Source organism: Phaethon lepturus, unplaced genomic scaffold, assembly GCF_000687285.1.
Source record: "Phaethon lepturus isolate BGI_N335 unplaced genomic scaffold, ASM68728v1 scaffold22611, whole genome shotgun sequence".
In the NCBI taxonomy this organism is placed as follows: domain Eukaryota; kingdom Metazoa; phylum Chordata; class Aves; order Phaethontiformes; family Phaethontidae; genus Phaethon; species Phaethon lepturus.
This window is the reverse complement of record NW_010517306.1, coordinates 39352-61866: the sequence shown is the minus strand read 5'-3', so window position 1 is coordinate 61866 and position 22515 is coordinate 39352. Positions and strand designations below refer to the sequence as shown.

The 22515-nt window shown below is 40.2% G+C and overlaps 1 protein-coding gene across 1 annotated transcript; it reads right to left on the bottom strand.

The window, feature by feature from the left end:
• Positions 1-555: 555 nt before the first annotated feature.
• Positions 556-21803, bottom strand: LOC104627937 (ras GTPase-activating-like protein IQGAP1; the record flags this gene model as incomplete). The annotated part of the gene is made up of 12 exons (XM_010296353.1): positions 556-680; positions 3012-3172; positions 3712-3875; positions 6352-6439; positions 6956-7119; positions 7687-7774; positions 8416-8597; positions 13182-13295; positions 13655-13722; positions 18935-19011; positions 20708-20785; positions 21647-21803. Coding segments are annotated over 12 exons (1466 nt in total), but the record flags the coding sequence as incomplete, so codon positions are not given.
• Positions 21804-22515: the final 712 nt, after the last annotated feature.

Sequence of the window (22515 nt, the reverse complement as noted above, 5' to 3'; positions counted from 1 at the left end):
TTTTAGGGCAATGAAGTTACATTCAGCTTCAAAAGTAAACTCTAAATCCATTTATATTAGAAGAAGTGGGCACAAGAAGCTACTCTCAGATAGGCAGTCAAGTTACCTAAAAGGAGAGGAGGACAGATAATTGCACTGCATAACCTCTTACTAACTCCCTTGTGAAAAACAAGGGCTTCGAAGCCATTTAGTGTTAAAAACCTCCTTTCCACAGGACCTTGCCTGGAATTTCTTGCCCTAGCCCCCAATAAGCTCTTTGCTTATACTACTGCCAAATCCTCAAAACAAGACCATCCAGTGCAAATACTGAAAGATACTGCCAGGTGGGCAGAACCATGGCATTTGTAACACCATAGAAGTCACCCTATGATATCTTTCAGACAGCTAAAACGTAACCAGGAATACTTCAAGGACTTTTAAAGACCAACAAGTGTTCAAACTTATTTAATGCTCTTCTCTTGAAGAGTTTCTGTACAAGGCCATTTAGCACAGAAATTTATGTACCAAGGACCAGACTGTTATCTCTGCACGTGATGTAGAGGAAGAATTACTTACTTTCATTTTCTTCTTGAATTTGCATATTAACCATGTCAATGCAGTTCTGGATATCATTCCAGCTTAAATAATCTTGGCCTTGAGATGAAGCCTCTGACTTAATAGACAATAGTGTATCAGCATAACTATAAGAAGATATAAAATACATAAGTGTATTTCATACACAAGATAAACTGCCATAAAGAATTAGTCAGATGTATCATCCATCATTTAGTGCCTAATATTTTTTTCAGTGAATGAATTTCAGACAAACTCATCTCTTGCCAGGAATTATATAGACATGCAAGCTGCCTTGCTGGTTCTAGGCATGCATTTCAGGATCTCAAAAAATGGCCCTGTACACTAATTGAGAGCACTTTTCTTGGCAATGTGGGTTGGTGGTAATACATACACTGGATATACACTTTGTTGTATGGCATTACAGATAAATTTGGGAGAAACTACAGTCGCCTTCTTGCTACAACAAGTCAAAGGCAAGAATTTCTGCCCTAGCATCAGGCAGCAGCCCCTCCTGCTATCTCCATGCTCAGGATGATGTGCCATGGGCAGAGGAATGGCATAAAAAGTGATGCTACTCTCCCCACAACTCAAGGTCCTTCAAGAACAGACCCTGTAGCCTGTGTCTGCTCTTAGAAGGATCACAGATCAAGACGAGCTGGAAACCCGCACTGTAGTGTAAACTCATGTATACATAAGTAAAATAATTTTCATATTCCTTAATCAAGTATACAACTGCTACATTATGTCAGATCAAATACTTGTCTTTTATTTCCAGCAGAAGCCTGAGAAATTAATCGTTGCCAGAAAAAAAATACAGGAGAGAATCATAATTTTCTGCTCTGATTTGCCCTTCCAGCATTCAGCAGCCTGTGTTTAAGGGCTTCCCAAGCTGGAGGCTACATATCATTTTAATAGTTGCAAACGTGCTGCATTATCTACTCTAATTTGAAATCTTGTATCTTCTTGAGAGATGAGTCCCACTATTTAAGTGTTTTGTGAGAAGGTAGTTCCTTAATAAATTTTAAACTTGATGTTTGATAGTGTCCAATCTTTCCTTGCTCCAATTCTCATAAGAAAATAAAAACTAAAGTTATACGAGAAGCTAACAACTTATTAGCCTTCCCCACAACATGCACACTTTTACAGATGTATGTTGTATTTCCTTCAAATCCTCTCTTCAAGGAAACACAGACCTAACAAGTTTGTCTCTTCCGGCAGAAAGTCACTGAACACCACCTCCCCCACTGAATTTTTTCTAGCCCTGCTGTATTCCTTCTGGTATTGTGCAATCAAAGCTTCCTCCAATATTCAACATATGATTGGCAGCACAGATTTACATAATGGCATAATAAAGTTTTATTTTATACTCCATTCCAACTAATTCCTAGCGTTTCATTTACAGTGACTGTCAGCTTAATCTAAAAATCAGGTCATAGCCAAAAATGCTGCAGTTGAACACTTTGGGGCCCATTTCAGTATATTTATAATGTTGCTTCTCTTGCCCACAGGCACCATCTCACATTAGGAGAGGCCAAGTGGCAGATTAATTTTGCTCCATCTTACAGCATTCTGCGCTCTGAACAAAACATTGGCCTCTTATTCCTATCCTGACTGCCCTCCTTCCAGCTTTGAGACACCTAGCAAGAGCTGTTCTCAGATTCATGTATCCTGGCAGCCTGGTGAAGATCTTCTGCCACTGCTGTCCCTTGTGCCTAGTAATGCCTTCCAGCCGCATGGGGAGGTTTCCACTGCCTGTGACCAAGAGGCAAGAACCGGCCCATGCCCCCACGCTCTCCCCTACACGCTGGGGTCTCAGGTCATAGTGTTGCCTGATATTTTTTTGCAGATACACAAAAGATTGCAGAGGTAGCAGCACATGGTTGTGACAAGTCAGGCATGTGGCAGTGCAAACAGCTGGCAGCTGAGTGAAGGTTATAATTTAACATTGAACATGCACATGTACCACAGTGTTGTACTCTGCTTTTTAGCAAGCAGGACTGTGCTATGTTTTTCAGACCTTTGCAATTCTCAAGAGAAAAGGTAGTTAGACATTGTTTAAGGGACCTCCTGGACCCTAAGACATTAAACACTACCTCATTCCAAAGATCTTTCAGTATTGCAGAGAGGTTACTGATTAACAGTTTCCAGTTATGGTTGGTTCGTGTGTTAGTGTCTGCAAAAATTCTTGTCAGATCTCAGCGTTTGCTTTCTGAGGATATTCTCCCTGCACCTCACACATCCTCTGTCCTCAAGCATTTGAGGTTGTGCGATTGCTTATACTTACAGATACACAACTAGTCCAGCAATAGTTACCCCTTATTAACTTAGAACACAGATGTTTATCTCGCAGCTCTTTTCACTTCATAGCCGCAATACAGCCCACCTAGTAAAATGTCTACTTATCCTTTTGCAGAAGCTGCCAAGTCTCATCCAGACAAGACAAAATGAACCTTTACCGTTGAAAGTTTTCCTCTTCCAGATTATTGAAGCCAATGCATGGGTTTCTGAGATGATTCTTTATCGTTAGGATGTCCTTATTTTCCAAGGCCTGGTTTAGCAACACAACAGCTGACAACATTTCTACTGCAATATACAGTTCATCATGTGCCAGGTAGTTCTGTAGGACAATAATGTACCACAGTCAGGAAGCTAAATAAGCAGTGTAACGAACTTGAGTTACACAGTCTGGATACCACCAAGAAGATGAATTTGATTTAAAAAGCCTGGCAAATTTCTTAGTTGCAGGCATGTCAGACTAACACAACACTGTTGGTAGAGCTTACTGGGTTTGCTACACATCCCTTCAGCCTTTCCTTCTCTTGCCCCACAGTCCCATCTATTCTGGTCTTACCCTCATAGCAGGGGATTACTTTTCTACACAATATATAAAGCAGAGTTAGTCCTCATTAAGAGCATGCAACAATTAAAAATTGTCAGTCGATTCGTTGCAACACAAGAGCTCAGCCAGAGCAAAGTGTGTCAAGAAACAAATTCTGTGATTCAGTATTGCCTAGTCAACCAAAACCAGTCATGCAATATGTAACTCCATGGCAAGAGAATTAAGTCTGATTTTACACAACAACATGCTATGTTTGTGCTCTTTCATCGTTTGACTATGTAACATCAGTGAGCAGGTCGTAAGCTTTTCACTCTTACCACAGCATTCTGTTGTTGGAGGTTGAACAGCTCAGTCTGATAGACAGCAGCAGCAAATGAGTGAACAACAGGCAGCTGCGCCTCCGGTTTCATCAGTGCAAGCAGTGTTTTACTAGGATCACAGTTACGAATTGCAGTATTGATATTGTCAACTGCTATAAGTTCTAGAGAACAGCAGGGAAAGAAAAGCCTATTAATTTTCATGTGAAGTTTGTTCTTTATGCCATCTAGATGACAATTAGGTTATTCCAAAGAATATTATTTGCTGTCATTAGAGAAAACACATATCTGTGTGAGATTCTTCAAGACACAACTGCTGAATGTTGCAAAACCAGTGCCTGTTCAAAGGTATGCAGCAAATAATGGACTGGAGGACTTTGAAGTTTCTGGACTTTTAGACATTAATGACTGTTTATTGTACCTTTAATCCAAAACAAGCTGCTGACCCCATCCTAGCACAGGGAAAGACCTAACATCCCTCCTGGGCCTGCTTGTGGCACCCCAGTCTTGCTTCACCCCAAACACTCCTTTTCCTTCTGTGCCGCGCTTCCTCCCTTGCCTCCTCCTTTCCACATGACCCACCTTGGCTAGCTAGAACAAGTCTGTCCCGCAACACCAATGACAGTTTTATTGTCCATTTCAGGACGCCTGGTAGAAATTAGCCGAGCATGTAGGGGGGCTGGGATTTTCAGAGGCTGAACTGATGGAAAACCATATGCTATGGCTTCTAGGACTTCCTCTGCATGCCATCACCTGTTTGCTTAACAGTGCGGAAGTCAGTCCTCACAAGCACTGCCATCTAGAAATTTTCCCCTTCTCTAGAGCTCAAATTTCAAATTAAACTGACCACTATAGAGGAGCATAATACTTTTTGGTAACCAAATAACTCACCTGTTTTACTTTTTGCTGAACTTACTTCAGCAGAGGTTTGAACCCCAGCAGAAAAGTGCTGAAAAACACTTCCCACTTTGGCAGCTGCAGACACCTTACAACACCCCTTAGCTTAGTCACAGCCACCATAATTGCACACCCGGAGGAGCCAAGTCTAAGGAAACCTAGGCAAGGACACACCCAGGAACACCTGGTACAAGGGACCCCTCTGGTCTTGCGCAAAGGGAAACAAACTTGAAGGCTAGAGCATGTGTGTGGAGTAAAGAATGACAATTATGTAAATGCCATTTCCATCAGCAAAATAACCCCCGTCTCCTTTGTCTTATTTTATGGCTTTTCTGTGTACTATTAACCAGGGAATGCTTTTAGTCACCACTGACTGCTCAGATCTCTACAAGACTGCTTGTATAGCAGACACCATCCACAGTTCATGCATGCAGCAACACTCAGATCTTATTATACAACACAAACACTTTGAAAACCTTTCTAAATAACCATGCCCACCTAAACAAGCCCTTCACTTCTCATTTAAATTGCTCTGAAGCATGGCCATATGGCGCCATGTTGTTCCTGAAGGTGCTCTCTGTTGGCTATTCCTGAGGTTAGAAAAAGCAAAGACTCTCAAAGCTATGGCATGCATGCTTTTTTAGAGAAAAGAGCAAAGAGGAAAAGAGTCAGAGTCCACAAATGGACTGGACTTGCTCTGTAGCCAATAACCAAGCTACTGATTTCTAATTCAGGGACTGAGCATGCAACTTGCAAAACACATTTTACATTGTTCACATCCAATAACAAAACCCACTATTTTTTCCTTTTCAAACCAAACATAAGAAATAAGTTGCTCTCCAGATTGCTGTTACTGCTTTTCCTACATCACATTTCCCCCCGTTATTTCCTTTACTAAGAAGCAACTCCTTTCTCTAAAGTACTGCTCACCATGCCTAACCAATTCAAAATAGGCTAACTTTTGAGGTAGTAAGTCAAACTTAGCTTCTGGCTTAAGTTGACCTCACAGTACAACCTGTAAGTCACATTACAAAAGCAATCAGCCTGGATTCAAAGCATTGGAAATACCACCAGAGACAAAACAGCCACTAAGCCATGCCCAGATGTAGCATAAAATGACAGCGGTTTAACCAAAGCTGAACTTCCTAGCAAAGAAGTTTCCAGTCAAAAGCTGCAATACATGCTCTGCAAATTTAGATCCCCCTTAACTATATTTTTTAGAAACTATAACTTGTGTCTTGTGACAGTCTTAGCAGGCTAAGAACAGGTTAGATTTAGATACATGTGTCTAAAAGTGATAACAATTTTCCTTTGAGATGTGACTGCAAAATGTTCTTCCATGTGCTTGTTCTATTTTAATTCTACAAGGATGTTCATCACTCCCAAGTGAAGACTGGGATAAATATTTGTTCATGATGATTTATTTGTTCTGATAAATATTTGTTCAAGCCATCAAGCCATGCATTGTCTTCAGTTTTAGCCAATGTGTTTACCAGTGGCTCAAATTATTCAAAGAAAAAAGCATTAGTTACTTTATAGATAAAAAGAGTATATCCAATGCAGCACAGATTGGTGACTTGGCAATTGTGACACTGAGAAGAACAGTTACAAAAATAAAATGAAACTCATATGGTTTCAGTTTGAGAAACCTTGTTTACATGCATGGAATGGTGGATTCAACTCATCAGCTTAACATAATTAAACGGTGATGGTAAAAAAATGAGTATTAAAACAGTTACTCACTAAGTTTGTGAGCCTCAGCTTCTGCATTGGCAACACTAACTTCTTTCTGTATTTCACTTTTGTCGAGCATATTTGGAACCCCTGCTATCTAACAGATCAGAAAAAAAGATGTAATTATACTTTTAAATTTGATGGGAGATTAAGGATAAAACCCTTGATGGGACACTAGAATTTGATTGTACTATCCCTTGCACAAATACAATGTCACAATAAACACAGCATTAATCTTTCCTTGTATTTTCATCTTACTCAAAATGATGGATTTTCACCTTGAAGCCCAATTGACTTTTTCATTTGCTGTTAATGATTCAATATTACCTTTTGTTGTACTTACGTTATAACTCATTTTCAAAGCCAACATAGCATTAGGGGCTCCCTGCTTTATCTCAAATTTTCTTCTTATATCTTAGTAACTACTTATAGAGGCATCATGCTCTTCAGAGCAAATGCAGCTACTTCAGTGTCAATTAGTACATCAGTTATTCTAAAACCTTTATAAAACTTTTTCATTAAGTGATGCTGAAGGTAAAGCCAATTTCTCACTGGATTAAAATCAGCTAAAAAAAAAGCAAACTGATGCGTAGTACCCGTTCCATTCAATTACCTGCATTTTCTGTTCTTTAGAATCACACAATTGCAATAGGTACCATGAGGAATTTTGTGGCAGAACTTCAAGTAGGCTCAGAGCAGGATGGTTCAAACCTGCCATCAGCGCCACTTCATCTTGCCGGTCAATAGCCTCATTCACTTGGACTAAAGCTATGTGAACTGAAATGAAAACAATGCTCAGAAACAGCAAATACGCCTTTGTGGAAAAAGTCCATTGCTGTCAGCATCTCACTTTTTGTAAAAGCCAGCTGGAGTAGCAGTTTCATCTCTTTATCTCTCTTTAGAGGATTATCTGTTTTGAGACCAATCCTACGAAGGGAGTTTCTGGCTCTGTGGGAGCCCATGTGGGAGCAGTTCAACCACAGCTAACTGGGAGGTTATGAATGAATTTCAGCCCTATATAGAAGAGGGGGTCAAAATTTACAGTATTCTGCGCACAAAAGGAACTCAGACTTAAGGAAACAGAGCAGGCAATAAATGATTCGATTCTGAACTGAGGAATCCTTTCAGCAAAAAACACAAACACAGACATTAGCCCCCCAAAAGATTAGTAGAGAAAGAGCAGCAAGAAAAAAACTATTGTAGACAGACATTAGCTACTTCTGTGTATTTTATAAGTTTCTGCAGAAATATTTTGTATGTTCCTGTGGATTCAAATCATGTTCAGCTGGAATCTGGAAGATAAGTTTTGCGTGCACACTTCCATAAGGATCCGGAATGGCTTACTGTTTATCTTATTGATATTGCCTTGAATCTCAGCTTGTGTCAGCAGCTCCTCATAGACATCTCTCTCCTCCTCAGAGATTGTGCCGTTCTAAGAAAACAAAATTGTTGCTAGTACACAGAAAAATTTTGCAAAGAGAAAAGCTATCAGTGGGAGTCACTAAAACTGCATCAGCCAAAATATTTGCTGGATGTATGTTGTAAAGAAATTTGTTGACCACCTGAACCAAAGAAATTAGCACTTTGTGGTAACAGACTGAGCAATATTTAAAGCATTTTCTACTTCCAGTATAATAGCCATGTACATATAGTGTAGAATTCTTCAACTACAGAAAGCATTAGTTCTTGTGTAAAAAACAAAGCAAATAAATTCACAATAAGGATCTGTGGCAGAAGTTATACTTTACAGGTATCTTCTGGCAACTTTTAAAATAGAAAATTTGTTTTTTCTAAAGCAGTTGATAGAGGAAACCAGTCTTTTTTTGTTTTTAGTCTTCTGGTATTTAATCCTTCGGTCAACGTTAAGTTACATCATATTCATAGTAATCACATTCTTATAAAATTGGCTGTCAGCTTGTAACATTACCTTATTTATCTTATTTAGCATAAAAGTGTTTTTTTTCCCCAATTGCACCAATTTTAAAAATTAGGTTAATTTTTAAAAAGGTAATACTGCAGCATGAGAAGCAATATGAAGGGACATGTATACAAGGAGTGTCAATATAATACCACTACCTTAAGTCTTGCATTTGATTCTTTTCTCCTTTTAGCTTCAAAGAGTTCATTTTGATAGTCCTGTGCAAGTTCCTCATCGATGTTTAGCAGCATTGCATTTGGGTTCCTCAGAGTTGCAATGGTTTGCTCAGCTATTCCCTTTTCAATAGCTTCGTTAATTGCTATTACTGCTGCATGCACTGGAATTAAAACCATAACCCAAAATTTCAGTAAGCAAAACATATTCAGTTCAAATACTTTTAATTGCTTGACCCCAGGCTTCTTTTTAAAAGAAAAAGCCAATGACATGTGCTTGACAGTAGAAATATTACTTCCTTAATTAAATCTAGGGAAATCAGGAATCAACAGGAAATCACTTAGTAGTTATCACAAGACAAAAAGTAATTCTATTAATACAAGTAGCAGTAAAAGAATCAAGGAACAACAGCTTGTATGTGTGTGCAATCAGGAATAACTGCAGCTTATCCAATTCCTGCCCATTCGTCCAGCTGCCACATGCAAGTTCTCAGTTCCTTCAGCTTGATTCCCCGGGACTGACCCGCACCTCACCGGGGGGACTTTCAGAACACCAGGTTGAGAAGCCTTCCTCCTCACACACATGTTCCTGCTGTTGGTTTATCATTAATACTGTCACCATTTCTTCTGATTTATTTGAAATTAAGTGTTTAATATGCATTCAACAATTTACATATTCCCCTTCAAGCACCCCATACCTAATGTTTCCCCTAGATCACAGCAACAAAAGCACTCAATGTCTGCTCAAAGGTAGCACATTGCTGTCTGTCCCATGTTCACCCTTCTCACAACTGAGGGTTACTATTTTACTGACAGAAAATAAAACATGAGTTACACTTTATTGTTCAATTCCTATGTAATTTAGGAGGCAATTATATGCAGGAATTGAAAGCATTGTCAGTTGTTTTCATCTTAGTTAAAGCTTCTTTTGTGTCCATAAAGATACAAAACATACGAAAGTATTGTCTAAACTAAGAATATCTGAAAGTTACTACACAAGAATAAGGAAATTCAAACTCCGTGCAACTTGTCCCAGAAAACATAGTTAAACTCCCTAGGCAGGGTGCAGCCCTGCGTACCACATTCTAAGCCTGTCTGGGATGAACAGTTTTCCTAAGTAGGGATGTCCATGAGCAGCTGGGGGACCAGGGAGACAGTGATGTAACGGTCTCTACTTCTGTCACCTGCAAAGCCACAGGACAGCAAACTTCAAACGGGAGTGCAGGGGAGGGAAGAACACCCAAAGAGCTTTGCAGGGTTCCCAAAACATTGTTGCACAGGAAAAGGGGAAAAAGCATCATAGGACATGCTACAGCCTTTGACCAGCTTAAGGGTTAAACCTTTCCTTTAACAAAACAAGAAAACTTTAACTACTAAATAAACACTTGGCTCCAAGATTATTTAAGAGTCGGAAATGCTCATTTTTCCACACAGCAAATTTACATGAATGTACAAAATCAAATCACTTGCAGCTGAATTAGGTGTGGAGTAATGGTTAACACACCCCTCCCAGGTATACCCTGCACATATTTGGCCCTGAGATCATTCTAGATGAAGGGCTTTCTCTAGAGCCACAGTTTATCTAGATCTTCATGCCACAAAGAAACCCCAACATTTGTCTGATGGCACATCCATCTCAAATATTTCACAGACATTGCTATATAAAAATGTAATTCCTCATAAACATTTATCTGGACCCTACCCCAAAGGAGGAACACAGCAGCTCCCCATTTATCATCACATCTAGCATCTTGGCTAGGATTTACTTTCATGCCACCAATGAGAAGTGTGAGGGGAAACATGAATGCCATCTTTCCTTATTCTATCAGTATTTACTTGCTACTTGGCCTTATATGGTTTTGCTAAACTGGAGAAAAGCATTTAGTGAAAAGCACTTTTTTGTATAAGCTTAACTGGGGGTCTATATATCTGAGTGTAGAGTCTTCAGTTTCTTTCAGGGTATGAAAGAAATGAAACACGTCTGTCATTGATTAGGAAATCTCCATTTTTAGAAAGGCAAAGGGCTGTACAAATTTAGGAAAGTAGAAGAGAAGAGCAGACCACTGGAAACTCAATGTGGGTAAAATGAAGCATGAAGTGAAGCTACACATTCTCAGAGAGGGCAGTTACTGGAAGAACTTGGCTGGCTGTTGGTGCATTATCCACTGCTTACTATTAAACTCATGCTAGAAAGTTATTTTAAGATTATTTTGCTCTAGCTCAGTTCAGCACAACATCAGAGGGAAAACATAAGCAACTGACATGATGGAGGAGAAGCAAGCAGAAAGACACACTGGTTCCATTGACACTGAACTCTACAAACAGTGGAGTTCAGATTGGACATGAGGGAAAGGTTCTTCACTAGGAAAGTGGTTGGTCACTGGAACAGGCTCTCCAGGGACGTAGTCATGGCACCAAACCTGTCAGAGTTCAAGGAGCATCTGGACAACACTCTTAGTCATATGGTTTAGCTTTAGGTAGTCCTGTGAGGAGCAGGGACTTGGACTCAATCAACCTTATGGGTCCCTTGAGACATTCTGTGATTCTATGAACACCCAAATCAAATGCAATGGGTTAAGAGAAGACTGCAGTTTAGACACACACATTATCTCCACCTCCTCATATAAAACACAATACGTAGGAAGGACATAATCTCTTACACATTTGTGTAAGAGGCCTCACTGATGTAAATGGAGCTAGCAAAAAAGTAGTCAAAAGGTAGGAGATATGAACAGGTATTGATGGATGTTGGGAACCCATCTACCAAGACAGACAGTGAGAAACATGGTTGTTATTCCATGCCTCTAAACTACTCTTTCATTCTTTTCAGTGAGAAAACAGAGAGGGTTACTTGCAGAATAAGCTTGCTTTGAAAGCTCTTAAGCTTTTTGAAAGCACTTAAACTTACTCTTTGCACACTGATTTCTACTATTGCTGACACCACAGCAGGAGGCATCAGCAGTTGTTTCGCTTTATATCTCCTTTTGCTTACTCTGTTTCAGAAGCAGAGTGGTAGACCCTTTCCTCTGGCAGGATCTCCATGTCAAACCTCAGTAATGTGTGATGCTTCCCATAGCAGATGTTTCCTGTTCTGGGGCCAGGCTTGTTATCTACAGCAGACTCCTTGCCCAAAGAGGCAGAACCAGCATCAGGAAACCCTGGTTTTCTATGGAAGACTGAAAACACTTCAGACGTTGAAGGAAACCCTACACACACTATAAAAAGCTTTCAGAGAAGGAAGCTGCAGCCCTTTCATCTTCAGGGAAGGAAGGAAGCTCCCTGGAAAAGTGCTTCGTAGTCACTAAATCTCTGAAGATTTGCTAAAAAAGGAGACAAACTACCCTCACATCCAAAAGCAGTATTTTAAGAGCTAGGTTTGCAGAAGCATGCATATACTAAGCTATAGCAGGCTCCGAAATACACAACACAGAAAACATGAATCAAACTCGTTTTAAGTTAAAGTCTGGACATTTCAGCACACTAAGTAACATCATGAATCAGCTTGTATCAATGATGCTATTTTGCAAGGCTTAACAAAGTTGCAATGGAACTTAATTATAACCCAGCCTTTATTTCCCCCTCTCCCGTGCCCTGTGTACGGTCTGCAGTTTGTATCTGTAACTGGTTTGCATCAATGACCCACGGTGGCATTGAACATACTCAAGAACCTTCTGTTCTTCAGTTTGCCCCTTGGAAAAAGGCTAGGGTTTTGAACAAAATGACTAGAGCTCAAGTATGGAGTTAAGTGGACAAACTTCATTTCATGTCATTTAAGTTCAAGCAATTTTTTTTTTTTTAATTTGTCACTTCATTCCACAAATAAACTGAAATGGAGACACACACCCCACCCCCCCCCGCCCCCCAATTTACAAATGGATAAGCTTGGGCCACAAAAAAGCATTTAGTTTTGTTATTGAGTGGAAGCTGTTGAAGACTTACTCAAAGACTATAACTGTGCATCAATCCCCCTGAAAAGGAAAAGCTTCTTTGGGATGCACCAGCAGGACACACCCTCCCGCAGGGCTCTACCATGGTAACACACCAGCACTCAGACAGATCAAAAGCTGTCCATGGAGGCAAGTGGTTCCTCCATGTATGCACCACCCTACACAAGAGAGTTGTCGAACTGGAACAGTGCCATGTCTTCACAGCAACCTGATCAGGTGTTTGAGGAAAACTGCAAGAGCCCAACATGGGAAGGAGGCTTGTTCACAGAGAAGAGACCTTATTCCCATGGCCATCTATGGTGCACAGAGGCACTCGCAGAGCTCAACTCATTCTAGAGGAGCAGTAGCTACCAAAACATGAAGCCCATGCAAAAGATTGTATGAGGTCTTTGCTTCTGATAGCCAGGCCCGGCTCGGCCCCCGGCGCTCCTCTGCAGGCAAATGGCTCAAGGCGAGTTTCTCGCAGCAAACCTCTACAGAGACGATGCTAACAGGGCATGAAAGTTCTGTTAAAATTTTAGGAAAAGAAGATCCATTCTAATGTGTGCAACTTTCCTCATCCTTTTGAAGTTACGATTTCTTGAGACATTTCCATGGTTCAATGGAGATGCTCAAAAATGCAGACTGAAAAATTGCAAGAGGTTTTGTAGCAATGATGCAATGTGATAGTCAGTGAAAACTTGCTTGCTTTTCTTGTTATTTATTAAGAGGTAGCAAAATAGATTAATTGAAACACAGAAGATATTTTGTTAGTGTTCTGTCAAATTATCCAGTAGAAAACAGAGCAAGAGCCACACTTACACGCAGCTTCATCCACTGATAATTCACTGGCCAGAATCCCACCAATTTTACTGAAAGATGGCATCTGTATACCGTACTTCTCTAGTTCCTTTCTCATGTTGCTGATTTCTTCCTCTGTTCGCATAAAAAAAAGAAATATTATCAGGACAAAAGCAGAAGAATTTCTTTATGAATCACTATATCTACAAATAGTGGTGCAATGTTTTTGAAAGCGCTTGTGGCCAAGGCTTTTTAGCAGTTTTTCCTCCCCATTTTGAAGGAATTTAAGATATGACAAATATTCCATGCAAATTGACTCCCTTCTATTCTTCAGAGACTGACATTCATTAAAAATAGCAGCCTCCCACCTATTTAATTAGGATGTGTTCAGAACAACATTGCGGGAGGAGAAAGACCATAACAGAAAGTATGTACAATGTTAGCAGATTTACTCGGTAAAGAAACCAACATATGATTAAATAAGGAGTTTTTACCTGTGAAGTCTACTTTTCCCAGCAGGTCCTGGATCTGTGGTGCTAATCCAAGTTTGAACAGATATAAACTGCAAAAAAAAAAATTAGCATTTAAAGTCCTGTATGTGGTTGAGGTGTTTGCTTTCTGTACAAGACAAAAACACTTTTATGAAGCTTGTCCTTTAACCCTTGACTTTCATGAGCCAATTTGTAACAAATTAACTGTACAGTTTTCTTTATGCTGTATTTTTACATCTTACAGAAAGACAAGTCTTTTTTGACTTGAAGTTTCAAAGAAGCGTCTCTAAGAGCGAGGCACTGTCAGTGTATCTCAGATCACAGCAGATGTGTCAACAAGTAGAAAACCTTAGTGGAAGACAATCAAAGAAATTCATAAGATAGTACTGGGCCAAAAAAAAGAACAAACAATATGTGAATGCACATCAGTACAACTTATAACTTTGTATCTATGTGCTATTTTGACATGTGTTATTACATCCCTGTAGTTAATTTCTGAAGACACACAAATCACTGACATCCTTCTTACTAATTGTAGCGGGAAAAGGACCTGTAAGTCCACCCAAGCCCATCTCAAATATATTTGTGTCATTAACTATTTAGCTTTTGGAAAATAAAGTAAGCTCAATTTAAAATGCAGGAACTAATACTTTTCTTTCAGTATAGTATGAAAAATACCTATACTCATTATTCCTAAAGCTCTGGGATACTATCTAAAAAAACAGCTGAGTACATACATATTCTCAATATCTTCAAAACACAAGGCATGTATTTATCTACAAAAACAGAAGACTAGTGTTTGTATAATTAATCAGTGAAATCCAATAAACAAGTGGAGTTTTGCAAGCTCGGATCCAAAAGGTAGATTTTAGAAACAAGACTTAAATAACGTATTCCTCCAAAAGGATTATTTTGGATCTCTTATTTAAATGACTTCACTCCAACTTCATACATTGCAAATGTGCATTGTGGGTTGGGGGTTTTGTTTCTAGAGGGACACATTTCCCTTTTGTGTTTTGTTCTTGGATTTTTTTTTTTTTTTTGCTATTAGGAAATTACAGGATGATATTTCAAAGCAAGTATTTGTAGCTGTCACATTTATTTCAGAGAACACAGAATCAGCATTTCATTTACCATGCTACCACAGCTATGCCTCTGCACTGTCATGACCTGGATGGACACAACAGCACATCTCATGTAGAATGACACTCTTGGCTGCTGCAGTCCCTCAAAATCATTGCTGCTGCCATTCTTACCTTTCAAAGCAGTCTTAAACAGAAGTTATAGCAGAAAAAAAACCCACATGACAATAGTAATGAACCAGGTCTCTCCATTACCCTGATCTGCCTGCAAGTCTTTCCTTGTGGGCTTTTAAAGAGATTTTACTCTGAAGTTTGAGATAGGGACACAGTTCTGGCTGAAGTGCTGGGTGTCATACAAACAGTTCTGGAGATCAGCAGCATCACAGGGCTATACTGGCTTTTTGGGGGGGTCACCAGAATAAAAAGACAGGGGGAAAAAAGGATATGAACATTAGAGACCCATATTTTTGCTGTACAGCAGTTCCAGGAGGATATTGAGCTATATGCATTACTTCCTACACTTTGTTTGGATAAACTTATTAACCACCAGGTGGTGCTGAAAATGTGCTTCAAGTCTTGCAGGGAACACCAAGATGCTTCTACAATGTATTAAGGTTCAATTTCACTAGATACAGCTCACCTAATGGTTTTTTAGTGTAACTTGAACCTCAGGAAACCCACATAAAATCAAAACCAGGGGAGATTTGGGTTAAGAAAGCTGGATGTGAGGCATCAGGAGCAGGGGAGAAAGAAATGGGAAGGGCTAGTTCTCAGGTGAAGTTCCCTTTGCATTGCCTGTGCAGAACTGCAGTTCATGTCAGCCAGAGGTTTCTGGGTCTTGCTTTAAGCTTAGCTCATGTATAACATGCCATAAAATACAGATCGGAAAATAGTGTACTTTGTTTTTAAAAAACATATGATTGTTATTCTACCGCTTCCTAGAAAAACAGTGTTTGTAAGCTGTCCAGCTTCAGAGGGATAGTTTGACCAAGATGTAGCATTGTTCTGCTTGCAAAGATCATTTGAAAACTTATTTTTTTCAGGGAAAAAAAATCTCATAAGCACTGCTACTTATGAAAAAGAATCACTATTAGCATCTTAATTTAAATGAACCAGTTCTTAACCTCATTTAGGTTAAGGACCAAACCCAAATAGGCTTTCACAAGAAAAAACTTCACATTTTGTGCAAGAAATGAGAAGTATGCCGTTGTATTTTTCAAGCCTGGCTTCAAGAATCAATGTTTCTACAACAGAAAAGCAAGAGGATAATTATATTCAACAGGAGTCTAGAAAGTCTGTTAAGTCATTCCTTCCTGGCCAGAGCAGTGCTGCATTTGACAGCAAGTTGTTCCACATACTGTAAGTGCAATAGTCTTCACTTCAGAAGGACCAGGACATATCCTAAAAATACATTTAAACCATTGAGTTTAGAGTCATTGTCTATCTTCAGGCCCTCTAGCAGCTCAAAGATCAGCAAAACTGCAAATAATCAAAGGCTTTCCCTGTGAAATGTTAACATTTCAGATGTTAAATAGACCCTTTGGATAGACGGAGCTTTTTGCTCCTATTACCTGCAGTTAAGGTTATTTCATGCTTCTTAAAGGGGCAATTAAAATAAACTTAGCAACTTTAAGCACTTAAATTATGCACACTGACTGTGCATAAATTAATCCGTGTAGGAAAAATCTCAGCTAAAGATGGCTTCAGGATTTCCATGAATGGGAATAACGAAATATCCTATCTGTGTTAAATTTACATAGTTTTGCTGGAAAGTTCAGGAATCATGTTGCTTCAGAGTAATGACTTAACAACTAAGAAAGAGTGGGAAATAGGTCAATCTCTCACTTCTCTGAGAAAGTGCTCAACTTGCCCAAGTTATAAGGCTTTAAAATTTGGGCATGCGCTCCAAGATGCATTAAAATTTAGCATTTAAACCCAAAAGTGATTCTTCATATAGTGGTGATGTGCATATGCTACAGCTAGCTGCAAAGGTGAAAATCCTGCTTGCAATTGCTGTTTCTAGATGCTGAGGTGCTGGACCCTGAGAACAGGGACACAGACTTTTCCAGGGTCAGTGAACCCTGCATTGATTCCCTAGAGAAGATGCTCTGACAAACCCAGAGAGTACCATGGGGTGCATGGCATGTAGCCTGGGGGACAGACACCAGCAGGTCGGTAGTTACAACAGAAGAAGGGGAACAGAACTGGACTCCTGCAGCTCAGTGTTCCTCTGCTGCCAACCCAGCTGGGAGCGCTGCTGTCCAAGCAAGTGCCCTGTCCTTAATTCTGTTGTTTCCCGGACTTTTTTCAGTGTAGGCTCTGTGCCATTCAATGCTGACACTGGAGTTTGATTTGAAAGGCTCCAGTGAAGGACTTACAACATGGATCTTAGGAAAAAGCATGGAAATAAGTTAAGGTCAACAATCGTTTCTTATGGCCTTCATGGGATGCAGGCGCAGGGTCCTACAGTATCATGGGAAAGCATCATAAGTGAAAGCATCATAAGTGAAAGCATCGTAAGTGAAAGCATCATAAGTGAAAGCATTGCAGGCTTATTCCCCTTCAGTGCAGCATGATACATTTGATATGAAGTCCATTTCTATAATAATAGCTTGTAAGTACAAAGGTATAGCTTTGTGTTTATATGCAGCAAGGAAAAGTAATTTAAACAAGAAAAACTTCAAAGTGAAAGCTAAGACAACACAGACCAATTCTGATACTGGCATAAATCTTGAGGCACGTCAAGATGGAGAAAGGAAAACTTCTACCAAGGGTCAACCCATTTCAAATCTCTGTTCAAGAGTTATTACCACTGCAACCAATAGGCAGGTCTTAAGACTGTATCTAACAGCTGGGTTTACTGTTCATGTAGCATTCAAATCGACAGTTGATTAAGTCCTTCTCTATTCATGAGGAAACAAATATCAGAAAACCTCATTGTGTTCTTCCACCTCCTGCAAAACATCTGAGTCAGCCCATAACATGGCCAGAGGGGCATGCAGCCCACCATGTCAGTCTGATATGATTAATGTCAGAGCCTCAGTGTGTCCACTTCAGGAAATCACTTCAAATTTACACAAGACACTTGCTGACAGAACAGACCACACTACCAAGTTTTACATGAAAGCTACCAGCAAACAGTCCTGGTGATACCGTCCAGTTAATATCATACCAGGCACAATGATTTTAAGTGGCAACACTTATCAAAGATGACCCAAAAAACCCCAAATGTGGCTGTCAACTTCAAACATCTAGCATTTGAAAGAAATATGAACTTTCAAGTATGCCCTATTTATTGGCAGTGAGTGCACATAGTAGAATGCAAGAGTGGGCACATCATTTCAAGCATTAGAACTTAAAAAATTTTCAATTACAGCATGTATTGAATAGTTTCTGACCTATAGCCCTGGAGCAGCTGATGTGCCCTAGAAGACCATTAGGAGCATAAAGGAGAGTTTGGGGCAAAAGTTAATTATGTTCACTCCAAGCCTAGTATGCAAGAAAGTAATGAAAGGAAAAGGCCTCCATGTGCAGGAAACAAGCTGGGAGAGCCACACTAGGGAGGAGCTGCCTGCCAACACCACTGTCCCCCCCCCCCACCAGCGATGGCACGAGGCAGATGTTCCTTACTTTTAGTGCTAAACATCAAGACAATCCTTAATTAAGGCAGGACAAAAAAATTTAAGCTCTACCTTCAGTGGTGTGATCAAGGCTTTCCTGACTTTACATTCAAAATCAAGTTGCTCAGAACTATAAAAGGTTGGAAAAGGAGAATTTTTACACGATTGACCTCAGAATACAGTAATTATTTGCTCCTCTTTTGGGACAGAAAGATGCCAGTTCCTCATCATTTTCACTCTGATCAGCACGTCTGCCCCATGGTTATACTAAAGTTTCACTAAGGTTTTGTTCATTTACTTGGTTTCTGTTGCAGTATGTGTTTTGGAATGTTGCGTGCACTTTTGTGAGGGAGCGCACTCACTGAAAAGGATGTCTGTGCTAAATTCAATAGTCCTTCATTTCTATTTTGAAAATAATTTGGCCAGTAGTCCTGACAAAGCTGGACTTTTGTCTCCAACTTTAAATTAATGAACCTGTAAATTCTGACAGATTTTGATATACTGGCTACCCTAAAGCCATTTCAAGACTTACACTCCTAGATCTGGCAGTTAGTTTAACTTTTACTCCCATCACCAGTTACCTTAGAGCGTGAATGCAATATATCATCCTAGGAATGTTTTTCCTATCGTAGACATCTGTAGTCTCTGGATAAAAGATCTATAAAACAAAGAACACAGTTAAAGGAGAATATTACCGAGCAGAAAAGCAGCTAACATGAGCTCTCTGCAGAACCATACCTTAAACTTACAGAAGTTTAGCTGCTACTTCTGTACAGTTATGAATCAAGTCTCTTGTGACGTTATTTCAACTTTATCAGTAGTTTTCATAAGGAAGAGTTTAATAAAGCATAAAAGCTACTTAATAAAAGGGGGAAAAAGGAAGATAAGCAGACAGCATTTCAGCAATATTTTTAGCAAAGGTCCTTCTGCATGAGCACAGCCAGTAGGGCTTGTCCTCCTACAGATATCCAAAACCTGGGAGGCAGTTACAATTTGCAAAACCCCGTTGCAAACCAAATTTATCAAGTATGATTTAAAAATGCAAAATTCTAATTGCCAGCACCCCTAACTGTGTGAATACATCATTTACAGAGAAAGATATTCAGAGAGAAGAATATTAAGCAATTTCGCCAAAAAGTCACATCATAAGTTCCAATTCTGGTTCTACCACTAATTTGTTCCTGGCCTTCGTCCCAGTCACTAAACACTGTTTCTCCACAAAAATAAAATAAAAGACTTAGCTAACCATGAGAGTTGGCAGCATGCTTCCAGCCGAGGCCGGGCACTCGGAGCTGTGCCGTCCCACAGTTAATAGGACAAGACTAGGTCGAGCACAGTGCCCTCTTTATCATTTGCTCACAACATCCCTCACAACAGAAGCAGAACTTTTCAGAGGAGGGATGGAAGGGTGGCAAACAGCCAGCAGAACAGAGGACTCAAGTGAGACCAAAAAAAAAAGCCTGACCTGGGGAGGCAGGACCCCCTTCACCTCTACTGCATTTCTGATGGCAGTCACAGGTACCCCCTTCTGTTTGTGGGCACCCGCAGCAAGTTTGCCCGCAGTGACCGGCCACTAGCCCTTGCAGCCCTGCAGGCAGCTGTCTGAACATCCTTGCTGTGCCCGATCCCACAGCCCATGGGGTAACACTGGGCCTGCCCCCACCCAGGCACCCCGGGGCAGCTGCTGCTCTCCCCGGGATTGTGTGGGTGCTGAAATGTCCAAACAAGCAGAGTAGGTGTTTCCACGCAGCCCTTACTTAAAGGATTTTCATCTGAAGAAGACTCACTGGTGCCCAGAAACAGCAGCAGAGGGGGGAGATGACAAGTGAAGACCAGCAAGGAGGAAGATAAATATGAGAGGTGGCCCAAGAAAGAAGCTGGCAGAAGAGGAGCAGCAGCATAGCCACGCAGATGTACTGGAGTGTACAAGGACAGTCTAGAAACAGGGTAGAGGCAGAGAAACTGGGATGTACATTAAGAGGAAGAGGCAGCAAGAGACACGATGAGAGGTAGTAACCTAAAGGAAGCAAATATTTACGTTTTCTGTTTTAAACCATATTCATTTTAGGCCCCCAGAGACTGTACTAGCAATAAAATATAGGTAAAGCTAGCATGCCCATCTGTCTTCCCACAGAAGAAGCACCCTGAATTTTTTTCAACCCACAGCACTTGTACACAGCAGCAGCACATAACCGCCACTGCTTTCAGCATTACCCTCTCTTCAGTTTTGTTTCCTAAATTACCCCTTGCCCATAGACTTACAGTAAGCAACCATTTATGCTCAAGCAGATGGAAGGGGATCCCAGTGAGACAGTGCCTTGAGTCAGTTTCTTCACTAAAATTTAAAGGTTTACCTTAGGCAGACCAATGGACTCCATTGCTCTTAACCACTGGACAGTGTTGTCAGTGTGCCGAAAATGAAGGCCAGATCTCTATTGGAAACATAGAAGGAAAAGATGATAAAAAACACATAAAGCAAATTGTCTAGTTATTGATCCTCCTGTTGCTTCCCAATTTTATATCCTGAAGTTGAGTTCAGGGAGTTTTCCTTTGTTTGAAGGAAACAGGGTAAAAAGAAGCCTGAACTCAAGTTTTGGACATTTTCAAGAGAAGCATTTAAATGTAATCAGTATTCTTAACCATATAGGACCTAGAACAGCTTAATTTCTCAAGTCTCAAACAACAGCCAGTGCTTACACCTTAAAAATGTCGATTTCAATTTTTTTTCTGTCCCCTTTACCTGTTGAGGTAAGGCATTCCATAGTGGGACTACTGCATATGCATATATATATTTCTATGTTATTGAGGATCTTGGAGTTAATGAACAGCTGGCACAGCTAGCAAGCTAAGCTTAATTACTTGTAGCTTGGTTTTTTGTTTCTCAGTGTCAAATTTGGTAAAATAAACACACAAACCTAATGAAGTGAATATCCTCCCATACAAAATGAGAAAAATTCAGAATAGTTATGAAGTTTAATTACTGACGTGCTTTTGGTTCCTATTCCTAATGAGAAATCATTGTGTAAGTGGTAAAGCTCATGTTCTCCCTGGAGCCAGAAGTATAATTTGTTCAGCTTTAAAAACATTGAGTGACACTAACATAGTTTTTCTAAGGGTAAAATATTTCTAACTTAGCATCTGGCTTCTTAGTGCTGTGTGTCTTCCATCTAGTCCTGACAGCCTTATGAAGGAGATGCAGAAAGTTAACCGACCACGCTTGGGTATCTTTCAGAGTCAGAAGACAGACACTATTTTTTTTGTCTTGTCGGCGAGAGAACTGAAAAAGTTATTACCTTATAGCGTGCCTGCTCCACATCGTAGATCTTTTTGTCCGACACCACATTAGGGGCAAAGAATTTTGCAAGCTTGGCAAGGTAAACACCATTTCTTAAGCCTTCCTCCAGCTCTGTAGTTGGGGGCAGCTCTTCTTCCAAGCAGACCTCCATCCACCTGCAGAGACATCATTTAAGAAACGTTTGTGATTTTAATAGAAGTGAAATCTTTCACCCACAACCATCCTACTTTTAATGTCACTACCACAACATAATCACGGTCACTAAGAGAAAAGGGTGTGGACTAAGGAGAAAATTCCCATGTTCATTTACATGGCAGATCAAAATGATTAGAGAATCATATCTGCATTGCATGGTTGTGACCCATCAATAACCAAACAACATGCTTTGAAGGGGTCTAATTTATTTTGTGTTTTCACACTGCTGTGTGAAAACGCTCAGGTCTCCTGAACAGCGTTAAGCTTTTAAATAGACAGTAATTTAAGCTGAAACCAGAAGAAAACATGGAGTGCTGTGTATTATTGACGTTTGCATTTAAGAAACTCTGATTGTTATGCCGGGGCTGATCCCCAAGAGCATCAAGGCCAGCAATGTGCTGGGTGAGACCAGTGAGCTATTCTGCAAACCAAGCTTGCAGCAACACTCATCTCAGTACAAAGCATTCTTGCCGCTCATCCTCCTCCCACATCACGCGGCAGCTCTCAGTGTTCACCCGTCAAACACATGTGCCAGTGCTGGAGGAAGGAGTGAAGTTTTTGTTGAAACAGCCCCAGGTACATTATGCATTTGAGGTCTACTGGGCAGTGAGTTGTCTAAAGCATTCCCGCTGCCTATCAAGTGGGATGGTTTCTTGTCAGTGACTAAATCCT